The 23,516-nt window shown below is 39.6% G+C and overlaps 1 protein-coding gene across 4 annotated transcripts in view; it reads left to right on the top strand.

Annotated features, from left to right (window-relative positions):
* LOC129392906 (E3 ubiquitin-protein ligase TRIM58) overlaps positions 1-21,010 on the top strand; it is a 60,938-nt gene extending 39,928 nt beyond the window's left edge. For 2 of the 4 annotated variants that reach the window (XM_034950410.3, XM_055091847.2), the window contains exon 6: positions 18,833-21,010. In XM_034950410.3, coding sequence (XP_034806301.3) covers positions 18,833-19,791 — 959 coding nt within the window. In that variant the 3' untranslated portion in view covers positions 19,792-21,010. The remainder of the gene's footprint in view (positions 1-18,832) is intronic. The other 2 variants (XM_055091781.2, XM_034950414.3) reach the window with 2 other exon arrangements.
* Positions 21,011-23,516: the final 2,506 nt, after the last annotated feature.

The raw sequence follows: 23,516 nt of genomic DNA, 5'->3' as shown, positions 1-23,516 counted from the left end.
CTCGCTTTACGATGTCTTATTTTTTTTCCTTCTGGTTGATGAAATGCCAGGGTGAAAGGGATAGCCAGTTGGACTAAAGCACAAGTGCCACTCCAGTTATTCGGCAGAGTGCCCAGTAAAGGTCCACCACAATACCACCACACATCCGCTCAGGGATGAACAAGGGCTGACTGATTGGTAAGCTCTCGAAAATTCTTAAGCTCACTGCATCCTTTCAGGTATCCAAGGAATGCTAAGTTTCCTCCCTGTCGTGAGAGACATGAAGTGAACTTAGTGTTGGAAGACGGAAGCTGGATGGCCCTCAGGGCCTGACCCTCAGGGTGCTGGACTTTGGGATACAGCAGAGAGAGCTTGGCACGTCTTGTTACTCCAGGCTGTAGAATCCTGGAAAAGAGCTACCATGCAGCCTACACCTGGTCGACTGGAGGACCACCTTAGTGGAAAGGGGACAATCTGGGCCTCTGGCCTACCATGTGCACGAGCATAACAATTGCTTTTGTTTAACGTGCAGATGGAATATTTGATCCATTTTAACTAGGCATTTGCATCGTGGTATCCTGTCTTAATTGCTAAAGTTTGTTTTAAGTCTTTAACTTCTATGATCCTCTAGTAAAATGAATGTATGGTTTTAGGAAATTACAAAAACTGGTTGGGGCAGTCCATCCTTGCTCTTTAGTGGTCCGCAGAACATTGGACCAACTATGGCAGGGAAGCTCTACATCAGGGGGCAAGACTCCTGGTTGTCACTGGGGTGTTTATCGAAATCTCCCGGGATTAAATGGTCCTAGTTTACTAATGCCCAGTCTGAGGAGGGTCAGGAGGGACAGAAGTACTTTTCTGAAGTAGAAAGCTGTCTTTGACTTGGCAAGTCCCCACAGGGTATAAAAAGGCAAGCATTAAATGCAATAGTTTGAGGCAAAATTGACTTGGTTATGTTAATAACTAGATGGTCAGCAATAGAGCGTGGAAAGAAGAAAGAGTAATAGATGAAAAGCGTTAGATTTTTCTTAGCTTTAGTTTGGAAGGGTTTTCCTCTGGGACTATGGCCCACAACTCTGTGGCGGGGGGGTGGCACTTTCTTGACTGGGTGTGATGAGTCCATCCTTTTTTGCTGTATGAGCAGCAGTCTTGGTGGTTAGCAGCACAAGGTAGGGTCCTTCCTAGGCTGACTCGAGTTTTTCTTCTTTCCACCTTTCGATGAGAACGTGATCTTCAGGCTGGTGCTGGTTTACTGGAAATTCTGGAGGTAGTACCTGTGCTAAAAGACTTTTAGTTTTTTTTGCGAGAAAGGAAAGTGGAAGATAAACCAAGTATATAATTTTTAAGAGACTGACCTTTTGTTTTAAATGTGGGGACCTTGGCAGTGGACTTTATAATACTTAGTGCCTTTTTACTGAGAAATTTCCTTTAGCACCTATTTTTATTAGTTTTTAAACCAAAGAAAACCAAATACCATTTTACATTTAACAATGCTTCTCATATGATTTTTATACCAGATAAGCTTAATTTTATCTTTATATTAGTGTGTTATTAATGTTAAACCTAATTTTGATAAAACCTTGTAGACGTTTATTTAATTTTTAATGTTTGACCATAAGGTAAGATTTTATAGACTCTTTTTAACCTTCTATAATTTTTGCTAAAGAGCAGGTTGGTGCTTTAAGAAAAACCTGTTATGCTTTTACTTTAATGTCCAGTTCACAGAAAAACTGGATGATACTTCTTTAACTTTAGCTAATATGTTTACACACATAATTTTCTTTATAACTAATGTTTTAAAACTTGCTTAAACCTTCAAAACAATAACTTTTTAAACTTTTTAATGTAGGTAAAAATGTACATTCTTATGCCTCATAATCCTTTTACTAAAGGTATATTTTACTTTTCTTATACACCTTGGACATAAACTGTTTTTTTTTCCAATAGTTTTACATTCAGGAGGCCTAGTTACTTTTAAATTATATAACGTTTTTTGCATAAGTTCTTTTTTTAACACACTTTTTAAAATAACCTTTTTGTTTCTTTCACGACTTTTACAGGCAATTTTTCGACATGCCTTAACTTTCTGACTTATTACAAACATTTCTTTCTTTAAACAACCAGCTAATTTATTTCAGGACAAGAATTTACCATATAACACTCTTTTTATATGAATTCCGCCCCCACCCTTTTTTTCCCCAAAGATGATAAACATTTTTTCCAAAGCGAACCTTTTTTTATGTCTGTGAACTAGACTGTCTAAGGGCACAAGAATAGAAGTTACCATAATACATGTTACACTGTTAACTTTCAGCAAACTTTACTTTTGTTGAAAACCTTGTAAGTTTGGGATTTTAATTATCCTTTGCTATTAATGAGACCTTGTCTTGTCCAAATTAGAATTGGTATAGATGGCTTTTTTTTTTTTTTTCAATTACCCAGAAGGAACCATAGATCGTCCTGTCCTGAAGGGAGTTCCTCCTAGGTTTGGTCAGACCTTCGTATGGTAATTAAGATTTAGATCCCGTTAGGAAACCTGCTGGGTTAAGGGAATTTTCAGCAGTCGATGTTAAATCATCTTTCTTTCTTTCTCTCTTTGACTTTGTCTCTCTCTCTTTCACTTTCCTTTTGCCTCTGTCTCTTTCTCTCTCTCTCTCTGTCTCTCTCTTTCTTTCTCTTTCTCCCTCTCTCCTTGGCTCCTTCTTTGTCTGTCTCTTCCTCTCTCTCTTTTCCTCTTTTCCTCTCTGTCTCTTTCCTTTCTCTCTCTGCTGGTCTTTCCTTGCCTCTGCCAGTTGCTTATGCTGCTGTTCTCTCAACCACTGTGTGTTGGGGGCGTGGGGTCTAAAACCAGCTGTAACCAAGTGTCTATGTACGGGAACTGGTCTGGATGCCTTGGCTTACGGGTTACCTTGTGCCATACCTTTGAAACAGGGGACCTGTCCAGGCTTCCTTCTAATGGCCAACCTACCTCTAATGCTGGCCAGTCTACCTTACATAAAGTTTTAAGTTTTCCTGGTGTCATAGTACTCCATAGTCTCCCTTAAATCCTTTTTTTGAAATTTTTCAACATAGTTCCTAGTGGGGTGGGCTTACTTTATGCCTCACCCATGTTTCCTCGAGACAAAACACCACGCTCACACCACACGCACACCACAAAACAAAGAAGGGGTAAAAAGGGCACACACACACTTTTGTAGTTTACACCAAACCAAAATCAAAACCAAAATCAGAGTATCCAGAAATCCAAGCCAGGTCAATATCAAAACCAAAGTATCAAGCAATCCAAGTCAAGTCAAAAACAAAAACCAAAGTGCCGGTACGGGCATGCCGTGGGTGATCAGGTCACGCTTCCACTCAAATGGAGTGGGCAAGTTCCCAAGACTAGTCTTACCAAGTTTCAGATGTCCAGACTCCAAGTACTAGTTCCTTCCCGGTGTTCAGCCACTGCACTGATCCTCCACAGGGGCCTGCCACACACTACTCTGGCGAGGCGTCCCACTGCGCTCTCAGGATCCGCGTTGCTCGGGCTGGTCGGAGTTCCCCACAGGGATGTTCCACAGGGCAGGCTTAAGCTCCTTAGGAGCTGCCTCGACCATCCGCCAATCACCTCACTTCCCAGTCAAGGAACCAAGAAATGTAGCAGAGAAGCCGCAGACAAAACTCCTCAGACACCGAGTTAAAGAAGGAAGGGGTTTATTCGGCCGGGGGCATGGGCAAGACTCCTGTCTCAAGAGCCGAGCTCCCCAAGTGAGCAATTCCTGTCCCTTTTAAGGGTTCACAACTCTAAGGGGGTGTGCGTGAGAGGGTCGTGATCAATTGAGCAAGCAGGGGGTACGTGACTGGGGGCTGCATGCACCAGTAATTAAATTGGAACAAAACAGGACAGGGATTTTCACAGTGCTTTTCTATGCAATGTCTGTAATCTATAGATGACATAACTGGTTACGTCAGGGGTCGATCTTTAACTACCAGGCCCAGGGTGTGGCGCCGGGCTGTCCGCCTGTGGATTTCATTTCTGCCTTTTAGTTTTTACTTTTTTTTTCTTTGGAGGCAGAAATTGGGCATAAGACAATATGAGAGGTGGTCTCCTCCCTTAGATGGGCTAATGGTGAATAGAGAATGAGTTATCTGTGTGGCAGTTAGGATTTATTTCCAACAGTTATAAAACTCCCCACGTCCACATATATATGTTAAAAAAAATACTTTATTTTTTTGAGATGGAGTCATGCTCTGTTGCCCAAGCTGAAGTTTCTTCTCCTTTAGCCCAATGGTTTTCTGCTGCAATCACTGTTTGATGAAGGCTGCTTTGGCTGCAGATGTCCCATTCTGTACTTATTCCTCTGCTTGTTCCCCTTTCTCGAATAGTCACTACATTTTTTATTTTGTCTCATCTTTCTTTTCTTCTTTAAAAAAAAATCTCTCTTGAAACTCCTATCTACTTAACTCTTTGTTGTTGTTCCCTCCCTCCCTCCCTCTTTTCCTTCCTTCCTTCCTTCCTTCCTTCCTTCCCTCCTTTCCTTGAGACGGAGTTTCACCCTGCAGTCAGGGTGGACTGCAGAGGCACAACCTCGGCTCACCGCAACCTCCACCTCCCGAGTTCAAGCGATTCTTCTGCCTCAGCCTCTCGAGTAGCTGGGATTGCAGGCATGTGCCACCATGCCCGGCTAATTTTTGTATTTTTGGTAGAGATGGGGTTTCACCATGTTGGTCAAACGCCTGACCTCAGGTGTTCCACCTGCCTCGGCCTCCCGAAGTGCTGGGATTACAGGCGTGAGCCACCGCGCCCGGCTCTTGTTATTACACCTGCGGCCCCTCTTCTATTCGTGTCACTTCTAGCATACATCAAAGCGAAATATAATTTTCTGGAAAAAATAAACTCATGACTCACAGCTATAAAAATGAATATGAGTTAAAGAATTTGTGTTACTCATAGTATCTGAGGGAACTAGGCAGATGCTATAACCAGCTTAATGGAAAAGTCAAGCCAATTTAAATTTACAGAGTAGAAGAATGTTGAGATGAATTGCAAATGAAAGTGAAACTGGTTTTTCCACTGGGAGGAAGTCTGTTCCTAACAAGATATAATTTGCATGTCTGTCAGTTACAACTTAGCAAGAAGTGCAAATAGCTCAAACCCAGGAAAGGGCTGGAATCTGATAACTTGATAACCAGAAGGGTGTGCTGAAAATTACTGTTTGCTTGCTTGCTTGCTTGCTTGCTTTCTTTCTTTCTTTCTTTCTTTCTTTCTTTCTTTCTTTCTTTCTCTCTCTCTCTTTCCTTCTACCTTCCTTCTTTCTTTTCTTTTCTTTCTTTTTTTTTTTGACGGAGTTTTGCTCTTGTTGCCCAGGCTGGCATGCAATGGCACGATCTCGGCTCACTGCAACCTCTGCCTCCCAGGTTCAAGCGATTCTCCTGCCTCAGCTTCCCAAGTAGCTGGGATTACAGGCATGTGCCACCACGCCTGGCTAATTTTGTATTTTTTTTTTAGTAGAGACGAGGTTTCTCCATGTTGGTCAGGCTGGTGTTGAAATCCCAACCTCAGGTGATCCGCCTGCCTCGGTCTCCCAGATCACTGCGATTACAGGTGTGAGCCACCCCACCCGGCCTCATTCACAGTTTTCAGTTGAAACATAATTATGTTTTTGCCATGCTAATGATGGTTTATACTCTGGAGGTGGTGGGTATGTGTCAATCACTCAGACAATTTACCTGTGTTTACTCACTGAATCCTCAAGAAAGAGAGGTGGGAAATACATCACATCTATCTTACAAAGGAGGAACTTGGGGCTCAGAGGTTTTGGATTTCAATACACTGTTGCTGCAGGAGTGGGAATTTGAATAAAGGTGTTCTGATGGCCACATGTCAGTTCTTTGCCACTGGGCTATGCTATTTGTGTGAAGCCCTGGGCAGCTGAGTCCTAGAAGTCGTGCGGGCTCCAGAATGTAGAACGACAGTATCTCTCCACCTGGGAAGGTAGTGCTCTATTTACTTTTTAACTTTCCAATTTTAACTGGAATAAGCTTTCCTCCTCCTCCCACTATCCACATTCTCCACTGAATCCTCTAACTGTTACTAATTCTACGGAAATTTGTGGAAATTAATAAAACCTTGTGGAGGACAAGGGAAAACTTCCCCTTCATCTGAATGTTCACAGAAAATCAACTGAAAAAAGACAGCTGAGAAATAATAAGAGAAAAGGCATATGAGTTTATTAAAGTGCACAGGAGTTTTACAAAACATAAGATCTCAAATAAACGACCGGATGGTTGACGCTTTTACACCATCTTGAAGTTCCAGAAAGAATGAGGCTTGGATCAGTGGCAAAATGGCTTATGGGACCAGAGAAGAGTTGGCCTGTCTAGCAAAGGTGGTCTTGTTACATGGATGGACACTCACAGGTAGCAGTGCTCAGAGAGAATAGATGTAAATGTTTCAGGCCTTTAGAAACATTAGACCCTCAGTTAATCATCCCTAAATCTGGACAAGGGAAGGCCTCAGAGAAAGCCTGGCTGCATCAATGCAGATTTTTCTCTACAGGTGCGAATCTTCTTCACAAAAGACAGCTTTTCAGCGAAATTTTTATTTCCAGCCCTTCTGAACAGCCATCTTGAAACATCTCAAAGAAGTATATTTTAGGCTAAAATATTTTGGCTACCTTTGTGATCTGAGAAGCCAAAATAGATATCTCTTTATCGAATAAGATGGACCCCAAGGTTAAGGCAACGAAAAGTTACCTACGGGCTGAGGGCTCCAAGGCCTTGCTGCCATGGCAACTCCCTAAATTCCTTTGGCTACAGCAAAAACCACAGGTTTGCTAAACTCCCTAACAATAGGAACCATCAGGCAAAATGTCAGGCCCTTCCTAACTCTGATTTACGACCTCTCTTTGTGTCTGGCTTGGGACCCCTTCTGGTAACAATCCTGTTCATTCTTTGGATGACACTTTCAACCTTGCATGTACAATATGATATACTTGCCCTGTTTGATCTGTCATCTAACTCGTTGTTTCTCAACCTGTTTATTTTTTATTACTGCTGGCCCTAAAAACTTTTATGTGGCATTATTTCTGAGAGCTCTGTTCTGTTCCATTGGTCTATATCTCTGTTTTGGTATCAGTACCATGCTGTTTTGGTTACTGTAGCCTTGTAGTATAGTTTGAAGTCAGGTAGCGTGATGCTTCCAGCTTTGTTCTTTTCACTTAGGATTGACTTGGCAGTGTGGGCTCTTTTTTGGTTCCATATGAACTTTAAAGTAGTTTTTTCCAATTGTGTGAAGAAAGTCATTGGTAGCTTGATGGGGATGGCATTGAATCTATGAATTACCTTGGGCAGTATGGCCATTTTCACGATATTGATTCTTCCTACCCATGAGCATGGAATGTTCTTCCATTTGTTTGTATCCTCTTTTATTTCATTGAGCAGTGGTTTGTAGTTCTCCTTGAAAAGGTCCTTCATGTCCCTTATAAGTTAGATTCCTAGGTATTTTATTCTCTTTGAAGCAATTGTGAATGGGAGTTCACTCATGATTTGGCTCTCTGTTTGTCTGTTGCTGGTGTATAAGAATGCTTGTGATTTTTGCACATTGATTTTGTATCCTGAGACTTTGCTGAAGTTGCTTATCAGCTTAAGGAGATTTTGGGCTGAGATGATGCGGTTTTCTAGATATACAATCATGTCATCTGCAAACAGGGACAATTTGACTTCCTCTTTTTGTAATTGAATACCCTTTATTTCCTTCTCCTGCCTGATTGCCCTGGCCAGAACTTCCAACACTATGTTGAATAGGAGTGGTGAGAGAGGGCATCCCTGTCTTGTGCCAGTTTTCAAAGGGAATGCTTCCAGTTTTTGTCCATTCAGTATATTGGCTGTGGGTTTGTCATAGATAGCTCTTATTATTTTGAGATACATCCCATCAATACCTAATTTATTGAGAGTTTTTAGCATGAAGCGTTGTTGAATTTTGTCAAAGGCCTTTTCTGCATCTATTGAGATAATCACCTTTCTCTCCTCTCCTGGATATTACGAATCACATCACAAGGAGGTGTACCCCCTAACGATATGGGGAGTGTATCATGTCTCTCCCACTGGATATTATGAACGATATCACAGGGAGGTGGACACCCCCGCAATATGGGGAGTAATATAATTCTTCTTCCCTCTCTGGATATTACAATCCGTATCACAGGGGTGCGTACGCCCCCGTGATATAAGGAGAAATATCACCTTTCTCTCCCTCACTGGATATTACGAAACATATCACAGGAGGTGACGAGGAAAGAGGATGATATTACCTCCAATATTGTGGGGAGTGTACATACCCCCTTGTGATATTGTTTCTAATATCCAGGGAAAGAGGATTATATTACTCTCAATATTGCAGGGGGTTGTACAACCACCCTCTGATATTTTCCTAACATCCGGCGGGGAGGCGGGGGGCAGAAGACGATGATATCCAGAGAGGGAGATGATGATATTACTCTTAATATCGCAAGGGGTGTACACCCCCCTGTGATATTGTTTGTAATATCCAAGGCGGGGAGACGATGACATTAGTCCTGACATCACAGGGGGTGTACACCCTCCTGTGGCAGTGTTGGTAATATTAAGGGTGGGAGAGTATAATATTACTTGCAATATTGCAGGGGATATACACCCCCCTGTGATATTGTCCGTAATATATAGAAGGAAAGAGGATGATATTATTCCCAATATCCCAGGGAGTGTACACCTTCATTTAATGTTGTTCTTAATATCCAGGGTAGGAGAAGTTGACATTACTCTTAACATCAGGGGCTGTACACCCCCCTCTGATATTGTTCGTAATATTCATGGAGAAAGAGGATGATATTACTCCCAATATCCTGAACACCCCATGTGTACACCACCCTCTTATATCGTTCATAATATCCAGCAGGGGAGAGGTTGGTATTACTCTCAGTATCGCAGATGGTGTATGCCCTGCTGTGATATTGTTTGTAATATCCATGGAAAGAGAGGATGATACTACTTCCAATCTTGCGGAGCGTGTACACCCCCTGTGATATTCTTCCTAATATCCAAAGAATGAGAGGATATTACTCCCAGTATCACAGGCTGTGTACATTCCTCCTGTGATATTGTTTTTAATATCCAGGGGGCGAGAGGATGATATTACCCCAATATTGCAGAAGGGTATACACACCCCACGATATGGGGAGTAATATCACCCTTCTCTCCCCCCTGGATATTACAAACAATATTTATTGGGATATTGTTTCTAATATCCAGGCGAAAAAACAATAATACTTCCAATATTTCAGGGGACGTACACCGCTCCTATGACAGTATTCCTAATATCCACGGGGGGAGAGGATGATATTATTGCCAGTATCGCAGGGGCTGTACACTCCCCCTCTTATATTGTTCCTTATAACTGGTGGGGACGGGACGGTATTAGTCCCAATGTCGCAGAGGGTGTACACTGCCTCCGTAATATCCACAGGGGAAAAGGACGATACAATTCCCACTATCGAAGGGGGTGTACCCCCCTGTTGTATTGTTCCTAATATCCAGGGCGTGAGGAAATGATATTACTCTTAATATCGCAGGGAGTGTACACCCTCACGTTGATAATGTTCGCAATATCCAGGGGAAGGGAGGATAATATTATTCCCAATATTGCAGGGGCTGTACATCTCCCCTGTGATGTTGTTCCTAATATCCAGGAGGTAGATATTACTCGTAATATCGCAAAAGGTGTACAACCCCTCTGTGATATTGTTTCTAATATCCAGATGGAAAGGGGATGATATTACAACACCCTGTGATATTGTTTCTTTTTCTTTCTTCTTTTTTTTTTTTGACGGAGTCTCGCTCTGTCGCCCAGGCTGGAGTGCAGTGGCGCGATCTCAGCTCACTGCAAGCTCCGCCTCCCGGGTTCAAGCCATTCTCCTGCCTCAGCCTCCCGAGTAGCTGGGACTACAGGCGCCCGCCACCACGCCCGGCTAATTTTTTGAATTTTTTAGTAGAGACGGGGTTTCACCATGTTAGCCAGGATGGTCTCGATCTCCTGACCTCGTGATCTGCCCGCCTCGGCCTCCCAAAGTGCTGGGATTACAGGCGTGAGCCACTGCGCCCGGCCAAAGAATACATTTTAAATTAGAAGAAATCATGTAAGTGCTATTCTTGAAGTTTCTTAATTTGTGATTTAATTAATTCAGTCTAATAAATAAACCCAATGAAGAAGGAAGAATGTGGAACTGACAATGTAAGTTGCTTACATAAATTGCCTCATATGGCTTCAGACTGAGTCTCTAAATTGAGAAGATCTTAATGCGTGACAATTAGCTACATGGTAGAGAAGAAACTACTCAATGAAAATTTATTTCTATTTCTTGAGCCAAAATTTGAATGATTATCCTTATTTATGGTAGCCCAGTAGAGAGATTCCAAGGGTTTCTTTCCTTTCTTTTTCTTTTCTTCTAGGTTTCTTCCAAAATTAACTTAAAGTAACTCCTGAGGTTGTATATAGGATAGTAGAAAGCACACTTTCATAACGTTGTTTGGAAGGTCAATTATATGATGAATGCAAAATGCTGGGATTTTGCATTTTGTAATGACAGTTACAAAACACTGCCAAAATAAATCAGAGATGACACAAATAAATGGAAAAACATTCCATGCTTATACATAGGAAGAATTAATATTGTTAAAATGCCCATACTGTACAAAGCAATTTACAGATTCAATGCTATTTCTACCAAAGTACCAATGTCATTTTTCACAGAATTAGAAAAAACTAATCTAATGACCAAACTAACTGAAAGGCCAAAACTAACCGAATGGTCATATCAATCTCAAGCCAAAAGAAAAGAGTTGGAGGAATCACACTATCAGATTTCAAACTGTACTACAAGGCTACAGTAACCAAAACAGCATGGTACTGGTACAAAAACAGACTTATAGACCAATGGGACAGCTTAGAAGATCCTGACACAAAGCTGCACACCTATAACCAACTGATCTGACAAAGTCGACAATAACAAGCAATGGGGAAAGGATTTTCTGTTCAATAGAGACTCTGGGATAACTGACTAGCCATATGCAGAGCATTGAAACTAGATGTCTTTATTTCACCATGTACAAAAATCAACTCAAGATGGATTAAAGACTTAAATGTAAAACTTAAAGATAAACTCTAGAAGAATACCTACGGAAATACCATTCTGGACATAGGCCTTGGCAAAGGTTTCGTAAGGAAGACTCCAAAAGCAATTGCAACAAAAATAAATATTGGCAAGTGGGACCTAATTTAACCAAAGGCCTTCTAACATCAAAAGAAACTATAAACAGAATAAACAGACAATGTAGAGAATGGGAAAAAATTTGCAAACCATGTGTCCAATGAAGGTTTAATATCCAGAATCTATAAGGAACTTAAACAAATCAACAAGCCAAAAAAAGGAATTCCATTAAAAAATAGGCAAAGGGCAGGAACAGACACTTCTCAAAACAAGACATACATGTGGTCTACAAGCATATGGAAAAATGCTTATCACTAATTATTAGAGAAATACAAATGAAAACCACAATGAGATACCATCTCACACCCGTCAGAATGGCTATTTATTATTAGAAAGTAAAAAAAAAATCAAAACAACAGATGCTGGGAGGGTTGCAGAGAAAAGGGAATGCTTATACACTGCTGGTGAAAATGCAAATTAGTTAAGCCACCGTGGAACAATTTGAAAATTTCTCACAAAACTGAAAACAGAGCTACCATTCGACCCAGCAATCCCATGACTGAGTACTTTCAATGGCAAAAACCGCAATTACTTTTACACCAATCTCATACATATAAAGCATGGAATACCACACAGCCACAAAAAAGAACAAAATCATGTCCTTTGCAGCTGCATGGATGCAGCTGGAGGCCATTGTCCTTAGTGAACTAACACAGGAACAGAAAACCAAATACTGAATGTTCTCACTCATAAGTGGCAGCTAATCATTGAGTGCACATGGACACAAAGAAGGTAACAGTAAACACCAGGGCTTATTGGAGGGTAGTAGGTGGGAGGAGGGTGAGGATCAAAAACTATCTCTCAGGTACTATGCCCCAAAATACATAAGAATGATGAATTATTCTAGCGCAAACAACGTTACATATAAAGATTCACATAGATAATAAATAATAGAGGGAGATTCGTTATGCTAAGACCACGAATTAGCTGCATACTTCACACAAGAAAAATGATTCAGGCTAACTGTGGGCAGTTCATAATAATAAATGGGATGCATACTCAAAATTACATGACAAGCTTTAAATTACATGTAATGACAAAAATTCTCTTGTTATTGTCCCACGGGACCCTGAAGCTCTTTTCATTACCCTTTCAATCTTTTTTCCTCATTATATTTAGATTATGTAATTCCTATTTGTTTATCTTTAAGTTTGCCAACTCTTCCACCTGTCATCTTTATTTTGTTATTACACTGAACTACAGTGAGGATTTTTTTTTATTATTATTACTATTTGGTCTGCCTTTTTTGGCTCTTACGTTTCTATTTAGATCTTTTGTTTTTCTTTGCTGAGAATTCTCTTCACTAAATTATAGACTTAATGTTGTAGAAAGTACATTTAGACCTCCTGTATTTCTGGAACTGTATGCAAGTCCAGCTGCTCACCACCTAGAAGCAAACTGCAAAAGAGGTAGGATGCAGTGACAGCAAAGCAGTTTTATTTTTCAATTGCTAGGAAATGGGAGATGGGCTGCCTCAAGCCTCAAAAACAAAACAAAACAAACAAAGCAAAAAAAAAAAACCCATCTCAAAGCTTTGAGCTGAGGGCAGGGGCTTAAAAAGGGAAACGTGGTGTGGGAGGTTTGCAGGGGTTATGCAGAGTGTAGGGTCTGCGTGTCTTTTTGCGATGGCTATCTTGAGTTATTGTCCACCTAGAGTGCCAACTGGCACCATCTCAAGTGTGGCTGGGCTGCAGATTATTCATCTTGAGGTCATCTTTCAGAGGGAGAGAATTTGCCACTGGGTCTCCATGCCTGGCTGGTTTCAAAATTAGTCCCTAGAATCTCTTAACAAGCATACAGTAAGATAAGTGTGTGTGGTGCAAGGGAGTGCCTGGTCAGAAAGAGAGGGAAGCTGTTTCCATTTCAGCTCCTCAGGCCAGCATACTCCTAGTTGGCAAATTCCAAACCAACTTGTGCCTTTCAGTTGGAACTAGAACTTCCAGGCAAACATATTTTAGTGCCTTGGTCATTGTTTCTAGATGTCGTCTATACCTGCACTCCATGTGACCGCCCCCCTGCTCTGTGCTACAAGAACACATCTGTGTGAATAGCACTGGGGCTCCCTTCATACTGAATTCTGATCGAGTTTGGCTCATGCAGTGTAATGTACATTATACAGTGTCATGTGCTCTCCACACTCCCCTTCCCACTTGAGCACTGAAGTACTTGTTCCCCCAGCTGCCAGGAGAATTAGTATGTGACAGCTCTCAGCTAAGTCCTTCTTAAGTCACTGTTCCCAGTTGAGGTAAACTGCCTCACCCAAGCTTATGCTCTCTTCCTGGGGGCAGCCACATGCAATCAATGCTCCTGTGGGAACACAAACGCGGGGCCACCTGCCCTACTACAAGGCAACATGGAAGGGTAATCTCACAGTTCATCCAAGGAGTAGCCAAGACTGTAGTTGTGACTACATCACAGTTCATCTTCTCCCAGTGCCCAACTTTGCTTCATTAATGCCACAGGAATTGACTAGGAACTCTCCTTGGTCAGCTTCCTGAATGTCGAAGTCTCCATCTCAGTCTTTTTTTCAGGAATTTCTGAGTGATAATTATTTCTCCTGCTCAGTCTTGCTGGTGTGTGGATTCTTGACTTTGCCCTCTGGCAGGGTCACCTTGGAGGTGGCCTCCTCCATACAGCCCATCTGTGTGAAATCTGGAAGCTGGTCTATCCCCACAGGCCATCAGGAGGCGAGTGGGCAGAACATCACGGTCTTGGTGGTGTAGGGACTCAGCATAGCCTCTCTTTGGTTTTCGTAAATTGTGCCACATAGTAGTTAATCTCAACTCAGCTACCCAGCATCACTGTCCTTTCCGTTTTTCTGTGGAGCTCTGGGCAGTACATACATCTTTTTCTCATCTGACTCACAGCTTGTCTGGCCTTAATTCTCACACACCCTAGAGTCCTTCAGAGAGATTGATCTACTTAAGGCAAAAGGCTACTTCCCCCATTGGACAGTAGCCACCTGTGTTACTACACCATTGTATTGATACTCCTGGGACCCCAGAGACATCAGTGTTCAGAACATGGAAAGATAAAACTTTTATCATAAGTGATAGGTAAACTTTCATTGAAAGTTTTATTTGTTACTTGATATACTAAATATCTACAACCTACTGCTTGCACTTAGCCAGGAATTTGTTTTTTTTCACAGGAAATAAGATAACCTGACTTTAACTGTAGACTGCATGTGATCAATAACATTCTAAATCAGAGTAGGATTAGCCACTTCAGTAAGATCCAACATGCAAAGGCAGAGGTGTCACTAAAATCTATGATGGGCTTGCCTTCTAAACAAAAACAATGGTGATTACAACTTCACTTGGAATAAGCAATTACAATATCTCACGTTTTGTCTAGGAGCAGCTTTCCCCATGATCTATTCCATGAGAAATGTTGTTTAAATATTTTTTTTTTACAGTTTTGGAGGCTGAGATTTATATATACTGGTAGTGAAGCCTGAGTTCACTAAACTTGCAAAAGGTGGAGCCAGGATCCCAAGGGTGCTTGACAGTAGAAAATATTAAGAACAAATAACACAATCATAGAAGGCAGCCCCAGATAAAATCAAACCGCAAACTGCCTGGCACAGTGAATACAATCTGTTGTTACTATTGTTGTTATCACTGATTTTATTACATAGATACAAACATACAAAATATTAAAAAATACAATTATATCACACAGATGCAAAAATATTGATACTTATAAAGCAGCAGAGATTCTGTCAAGTTTAGTTCAATAAGGAAACTATCATGGATTCTACCACGGTTTCTTTTTATTTCAACTACTTTCTTTGACAAGAGCTGGTCTTTCAATATCACACTGTTTAATCTTCCCATCCTATTAAACTACACACAAGTAATGCCAGAGCCACATTACCTCACCCTTTAATGTATTTTTCAACATCATCTTTTCCATGCACATCTATTTACATTTCATTTTTGCTCCTAAATAATTCTCTCTTCTTTCAATAAATCGCAGCTTTCCAAAAGCATTTTGGAAGTATATTAAAATTATGGGTATTTATAAAATGTCCCTGAAAATTAAACATCTTTGGCAACCAAAGTGGCAAGCTCATGCCTCTCTGGTTTATTAATCAGATTTAATTTAGGCCACACCCCTAAACAGTAGACTGTAGACACTGATATAAGTGAAGCCAACACAGCCAGGCTGGAAGAGCTTTTCTCGATGCTGCTCAGACAGGATCCAGCCTTTTGGGAAGAGTCATCACTTTTATCTTCTGTAAGTAGAAAATCTGTAATTCTGTAAATACTAATCACTTAATATTTAATAATTTTCCTGTAAAGTTTGAACTCTAGATAATTCACAGCTATATATCTTTACATATTTTACAAATAAAATTCTATTATCCATTCTACAACCTGAAGAATCAAAACTTGCTAGCTGACACAGTCATCAGGTTAAATTCCTGTAATAACCTGTCAATTTTGTCAAATATATGATTTGGCTGTTTCCAATTTATTTTCTGACAGGACAAATTGATTAATCATTTCAGTATCATGGGGAGGAGAGTTACAGTTTTACTATTAAGTTTTGGCAACAGGGATCAGAAAAGCACAGAATGGAATGTTAGAGGCATTGTTCTCAGTGTTCTGTGATTACTTGACGAATTATTGATGAGAAAAAAGGAAGGGATATATACGTGCCTTCTACTAGCATTGCAAAAGAGATCAGTGTGATTTAAAGTAAAAATGTCCACATTTTATCACCATTCTAAGTAAGAAACTATGGGGACAGAAGAAAATATAGTTCAAAATTCTCTAGCTTTCTAAGCTATAGTGAAGAAAGAAAAGGAAAATATTTATTTTTCAGGGTAATACTTTATCATACTTCTTTCTACACTAGTCAATCTTGAATTTTCAACCCTCTTTTAAATGAAATTATGGACATTTTATTAGCAAGATTATTTAATTCTTCATTTTTCATTTAACTGTTCTTTGTATCCATGGCCAATTTAAAAAAAAAATTATCCCAAATAATCATTTTTGTAGGTTTATAAACATTTTAATTAGTGGCAAATTATCTTAGCTTTGTAACATAAAAATATAGACAGTAATTTCAATAAAGCAAATAATTTAATATTATCACATCGTAGAAAAATACAGTTATCTACTAATTTTATTTAACACATTTAATTAATCATTTCGTGAAATAATCTGAATGCTATGGCATGATGACCAGTTAGACTGATAAAAACTGATAATTTTTATACACCTGGAAATAAAGAATTTTTATTCCACATAAACATAAAGAATAGAAATATTATCTATTTTCACTGAAAAGGTACAAGCTAATGACATCAAATTTTACAAACTATTTAACCATAGTAGGAACTTCATAATAAGAAAATGTATTTCCTGAACTGAAAAGTCATGCAAGTTGTTGAGATTATTCTCTGAAAACATATGAACCAGTCTGGCACAATTTAAGCGGCTAATTAATTGAAATTGCTATATTTTTATGCTATATATGTTTACCTTACCAAAATAAAAAAAACTAACATCTGTCATGAAACATTCCATTAAATTGATACTTAAACATACAGCTGAAGTGAGTGGGAGCGACGTTAATGGCTATGACTGGATAATTGAACAAACTGTTATATATGCAGATAATGAAATAGTATTCACCCTTTGGAAGGAAATTCTGACACATGGGATGAACCTTGAGGACATTATGATAAGTGAAATAAGCCAGTCACAGACACACACACACACACACACACACACACACACACAATACCACATGATTCCATTTATATGAGGTTTCTAAAACACTCAAATTTATAGAGACACAATATAGAATGGTGGTTGCTGGGGGCTGTGTGTGAGAAGAATGGGGAGTTATTTCACAATGGGTACAGAATTTCAATTTAGGGAGGTGAAAAGAGATTCATAGATGGATATTGTGGATGGTCATACAGCAATATGATTATACTTGAAGCCACTGTACTGATTGTGCACTTAAAAATAGTTAATATGATAGAAAAAATAATTTAAGAAACTTGTCCAACACCTACAGTTATGACATTACAGACTGATTTTTTAAAAGATATTTAAAGTTGATCAAGCTGCAACACTAAGGAAGGTTGGAAAAACGGAGAAATGGAAGATATTGAGTGAAAGAAATGAGTCAGGAGGGTTTTGAGGTCTTTCAGCAAAGTGACACTAAGGGCTGTAATTAGAGATTTTGTATAGTTCCTACATGTGGAAAGTACATGTTATTGCATTTTCTAAGAAGTAAAAAGAAAAAAATAGAGCATGTTAGAGATACGAAGGTGTGAAGATCACAAAGTTTTGTCAAATGCAGAATTTATTTGTCAAGAAGGACATATGTATATTTCCATGATGTTTAAATTTTAAACAACCAAATAAAACCCTCAGGTATTGTGCTGCCAGTACAATTATGATGCTCAAGTAATGCACTCTGGTATTGACTGACGCAACCGCACTGCCTTTCCCAGTCGTGACTGGCATTTTAGTTTAGGGTGGATACAAAAAGTGGAGGCAAAGGGAATGCGCATGGAAGAGATGGGCTCCTTCTGCCATATAACTTTATTGAATTAGACCATATTGTTGAGATTGAATCAGCATCAATACTTCTGCAGGTGTGGCGACATTTATTCAACAAGGTAGAAAACTTCCTGCACCAGCAGATCTAAGATGAAAATGTCTATAAAGATTTCATTTCTCTTGAGACTGAAGAAGACATTAATTTATCTCTGTGATTGGATAAAGATCTTAGTTTTCTTTTTTCTCCTTTACCTGGTAAAGGTTATACTTGTGGACTGATGAGAAAAAGTCTCATTGCAACAAAGTACCTTGTACAGTTAATGAAAATGTGTGTTTACCATTATACTCTTACGCTGCAAAGAAATAAAAAATATCCAAGAAGGTCAGTACTGTTTTCAGTCTATCACCTATAAAGGAGGACTAAATGTGTTCACAACTCCAAATTAACTATGTTTTCATCTGCAGACTCAGCCTTTCCAGACCTGAGAATATAAGTCACCCTCTTTAGAAAGGAAAAAAAGTCTTCTTGGATTAAGTCAGGGAAAACTGCCTGATTTTGGTAGGTTTCAATGAGTTTTGATATGTTATAGACCCACAACCTTCACAGTCAAGGATGTAGTTTTATATAATGAAATATACTGACTTAATTCAGCTTCTAAAATATTGACTATGCATGATGTAACTCAAGCACAAATAAAATGACAAATTATGTGAATCATTTCATTCTCACTCACTTATGATGGTACCAGATAAAGCAAAACCATTCTGACAGGTTACTTGCAACTTATCCAGAACGTGGATTTGTGATATACAATTAATCAATACTTAGCCTGAGAAGCATTTATTATGAAATCCTTGGAAATGAGAAAAAGTTTAATTAATTTTATGCACAAATTAGAACATTCTGCAAGTGGCAAATGAAAGATTTGACATAGGTTTCATCGCTTTCACACAAGTACTTTTCTATTTTTTTACTACGTAACTCAAATGGAGTACCATAAAGGATAAACACTCTGTCTTCTTTTTCTCCATTTGCAGTGTCACTCTTATTTGAAATCATGGAAAATGGGAGCTATACCTCTTATTTCATTCTCCTAGGACTCTTTAACCACACCAGAGCCCACCAAGTCCTCTTCATGATGGTTCTGAGTATCGTTTTGACCTCCCTGTTTGGCAATTCCCTCATGATTCTCCTGATTCACCGGGACCGCCGGCTCCACACGCCCATGTACTTCCTCCTGAGCCAACTCTCCCTCATGGACGTGATGCTGGTTTCCACCACTGTGCCCAAAATGGCGGCTGACTACTTGACCGGAAATAAGGCCATCTCCCGCGCTGGCTGTGGTGTGCAGATCTTCTTCCTCCCCACACTGGGTGGTGGAGAGTGCTTCCTCTTAGCAGCCATGGCCTATGACCGCTATGCGGCTGTCTGCCACCCACTCCGATCTCCCACTCTCATGAGCTGGCAGCTGTGCCTGAGGATGACCATGTCGTGTTGGCTCCTGGGTGCAGCTGACGGGCTCCTGCAGGCTGTTGCTACCCTGAGCTTCCCATATTGCGGTGCACACGAGATCGATCACTTCTTCTGCGAGACCCCCGTGCTGGTGCGTTTGGCTTGTGCTGACACTTCAGTCTTCGAAAACGCCATGTACATCTGCTGTGTGTTAATGCTCCTGGTGCCCTTGTCTCTCATCCTGTCCTCCTATGGTCTCATCCTCGCTGCTGTTCTGCACATGCGCTCTACAGAAGCCCGCAAGAAGGCCTTTGCCACCTGCTCTTCACATGTGGCTGTGGTGGGACTCTTTTATGGAGCTGGCATTTTTACCTATATGAGACCCAAATCCCACAGGTCCACTAACCACGACAAGGTTGTGTCAGCCTTCTATACTATGTTCACCCCTTTACTAAACCCCCTCATCTACAGTGTGAGGAACAGTGAGGTCAAGGGAGCCCTGACAAGGTGTATGGGTCGGTGTGTGGCCTTAAGTCGTGAATAAGACTATATATTTGCCCCAACATTCAAAACTGTGCAAAGTGTTTGTGTGGAATTTCCTAGAAATAAGGAATATACACTTTTATATCTACATCTGTTGTCTCTCTCTCTCTCTCTCTCTCTCTGTGTGTGTGTGTGTGTGTTTATGTGTTGCTTTGAATTGCAGATGAATCTTCCTTCCTCGGGTTCATTTATTCAGCTATCATTATCCAATCAAATCATGGATTGTTAAAAATCGGTGAACTCACTAATCCTTTTAAGATGGTTTTACATCATACCTCACAATAATTTTTTGTTCAAAGAATGAATTAACCATTCAAGCAGTTTTGAAAGTTGTTGCCATTTGTTTCAAATTGAAGTGTAGCTTACACACAGTAGAATGCTCGCATTTAAGATGTTCCTTTTCAACTAATTTCCACAAATATCTACCCTGGTAATTCACCCATTAGGAAGAGACACCATTTTCACCACCTCAGAAACGTCCTGCAGGCCCTTTTCCAGTGATACCCCAGGCCTAAGATACATCCACTGCTCTAATTTTTATCTCTGTTCGTTAGTTTGGGCTATTCTAAAATTTCACATCAAAGGAAACAAATAGTATGGTCTTGAATCTTGTTTCCTTCTTTCAGCTTAATGTATTTCTAAAATCCCTCCACATTTTTACCTCATTGTTACATTGCTGTTTTTTACTGCTAAGTAGTATTTTGTTTTCTGAAAATTTCATCATTTGTTTATCCATTATTTTGCTGATGGACATCTGGGCTATTTTCAGTTTGAAGTTCTGGTGACTGAAATGTATGTTAATCTCCTATTTGTAATCATATGTTTTTATTTTTCTTGGTAGGTGTCTGGTGAACTCTTCAGTAAACTGTTTTCAAAGTGGTTGTTTACTCTTATACTGCCGCTGACAATGCACTCAAGTTCCTGTTGCTCCAAATGTCGATGTTTTCTTCATTTTAGCAATTCTTCTGAGTGTAGTAGGAACTCAGTTTGCTTTTAATTTGCATTTTCCTGATGACTAATAATGTTGAGGCCTCTTGCGTTAGCTTATTATCTATTGCCTATTGATGTAAACTGTCTTCTTCAGTTTTTGGAAAAAAAAATTTGTATATGCTTCCAAAGCGAAAACAACTTGGTCATTAACTAATAGGCAATCTATGGCATTCATAGGACTACTTGGAATTTTGGAAATAAAATCGTATATTGGGTCATTTGTTATTATATTTCCTGACACATGTGTTATCATTCAATGCCTCAAGATTTGCTGTTTTATTAAACCAGGTATTTAGTACATCTCTTCCACCTCCTGCATTCTGCTTAAAGCTATAAATCTGTTTGTTTTAATTATGAGTTGTAACAGAACATTACACTTCACTGGAGGAATGATGCCACTAAAAACACACAGATTTTATTAATTTTACATATACAGGGGCTTCTTCACAAGAGCATGAAATCTGAGGAAGTGGCCAAAGAGAGAAATTTTGTATTTTCTCGAAAAAGAATGATAAATTTAAGAAGACATGACAAGACAAAGGGGATGGTGTAACAGCAGTACATTTCTAGGTGAGTCATTAGGATGTATGTGAAGGGGAGTAAAACTCGTAGAAGGGTTACTTCGCTAAGTATATTCATTCTGATCCATTGCACCCCCGGATCCCAGTGTCTGGTGTAAGGGCTATTTTCTCAGCTGGTACATGGAGGGTGAACCTCCCGAGGAATCTCTATGGCTTCGCACATGTAGGAAGAGAATGATCAGCTGGCCCTTTCTGAAATAACCATTGCTCCTATGTTTTTAATTCAAAGTAATCAATATTCCAATTTGGTATTTGGGGAATGGCATGTCTTTCACTCCTTTACAGGTAAATGATTATATAGATACAGTAATTTTCAGGCAAGAAATTTGGCATGTTGAAGAGACTGCTGATTTTACGAAGGAAACAAACATAAACATACGTTTATTTCTATATCAATTTCTTTATAAATATATACTCATGTGATCTCCAAAAACAAAAAATTAAATCCAAAAATCAATTGTAATACAATAATTTCACATACTTAGAGACTGTTTTTTTTTTTTAATTTTGCTTTTTTTTAGTCTGAATCTTTTCCTTCACAACTTTTTTTTTTCTTTTTTTTTTCTTTTTTATTATACTTTAAGTTTTAGGGTACATGTGCACATTGTGCAGGTTAGTTACATATGTATACATGTGCCATGCTGGTGCGCTGCACCCACTAACTCGTCATCTAGCATTAGCTATATCTCCCAATGCTATCCCTCCCCCCTCCCCACCACAGTCCCCAGAGTATGATATTCCCCTTCCTGTGTCCATGTGATCTCATTGTTCAATTCCCACCTATGAGTGAGAATATGCGGTGTTTGGTTTTTTGTTCTTGCGATAGTTTACTGAGAATGATGGTTTCCAATTTCATCCATGTCCCTACAAAGGATATGAACTCATCATTTTTTATGGCTGCATAGTATTCCATGGTGTATATGTGCCACATTTTCTTAATCCAGTCTATCATTGTTGGACATTTGGGTTGGTTCCAAGTCTTTGCTATTGTGAATAATGCCGCAATAAACATACGTGTGCATGTGTCTTTATAGCAGCATGATTTATAGTCATTTGGGTATATACCCAGTAATGGGATGGCTGGGTCAAATGGTATTTCTAGTTCTAGATCCCTGAGGAATGGCCACACTGACTTCCACAATGGTTGAACTAGTTTACAGTCCCACCAACAGTGTAAAAGTGTTCCTATTTCTCCACATCCTCTCCAGCACCTGTTGTTTCCTGACTTTTTAATGATTGCCATTCTAACTGGTGTGAGATGATATCTCATAGTGGTTTTGATTTGCATTTCTCTGATGGCCAGTGATGATGAGCATTTTTTCATGTGTTTTTTGGCTGCATAAATGTCTTCTTTTGAGAAGTGCCTGTTCATGTCCTTCGCCCACTTTTTGATGGGGTTGTTTGTTTTTTTCTTGTAAATTTGTTTGAGTTCACTGTAGATTCTGGATATTAGCCCTTTGTCAGATGAGTAGGTTGCGAAAATTTTCTCCCATGTTAAGGAGCAGAGGAATGTAGAGCAGACGCTCTCAGGGAGCAGGAGCCAGTGAGATCCAGGTTGGCAGGTCCCTGCAGTACTGTGGAAGTGGCGTCCCCTGGGGATTGTGGAAGAAAGCCTGGTTGAGGCATTTACCCCGGGCCTGCAGGTTGTGCTTTAGGGTATCTAAAGCCAATTTATTACACTTTAAACCTGGTTCATTTCTATAAACATAGGCATAATTTGATCATAGGGTAATTTCATCAAATAGCCAACTTCCATATTCTTTCAGAAACATTAAGTGAGTTGGTTTAACCCTCGCCTAGATGGAGTAAAGAGAGTATAACTTCTTATGAAATAACTATAATAACAGTAATAAACACAAATACCTCTCATTCATTTAGTACTTAATTTGCAACTGTATTTTGCTTAATATTTCACCTTCATTTTATTATTTTAGTTATAACCATAACCTTCCAGAATTGGCTTAGTGTTCATTCTCATTTTTTTAAAAAAATGGAGACAAGCTTATTGGGGTAAAATTCACTATCCACTTTTATACAGACCTGAATTCAACTGCCTGACTTTAAAAAGCTTGCACTCAGGAAAGAGCTAGTTTTCATAGTGTTTCAGTGAGCACCTGCCCCCACCCCACACATATACACATGCACACTCATTTGA

The sequence above is a fragment of the Pan paniscus genome, chromosome 1 (genome assembly GCF_029289425.2).
Source record: "Pan paniscus chromosome 1, NHGRI_mPanPan1-v2.0_pri, whole genome shotgun sequence".
NCBI classification, from domain to species: Eukaryota; Metazoa; Chordata; class Mammalia; order Primates; family Hominidae; genus Pan; species Pan paniscus.
This window is presented reverse-complemented; position numbering and strand designations above follow the sequence as displayed.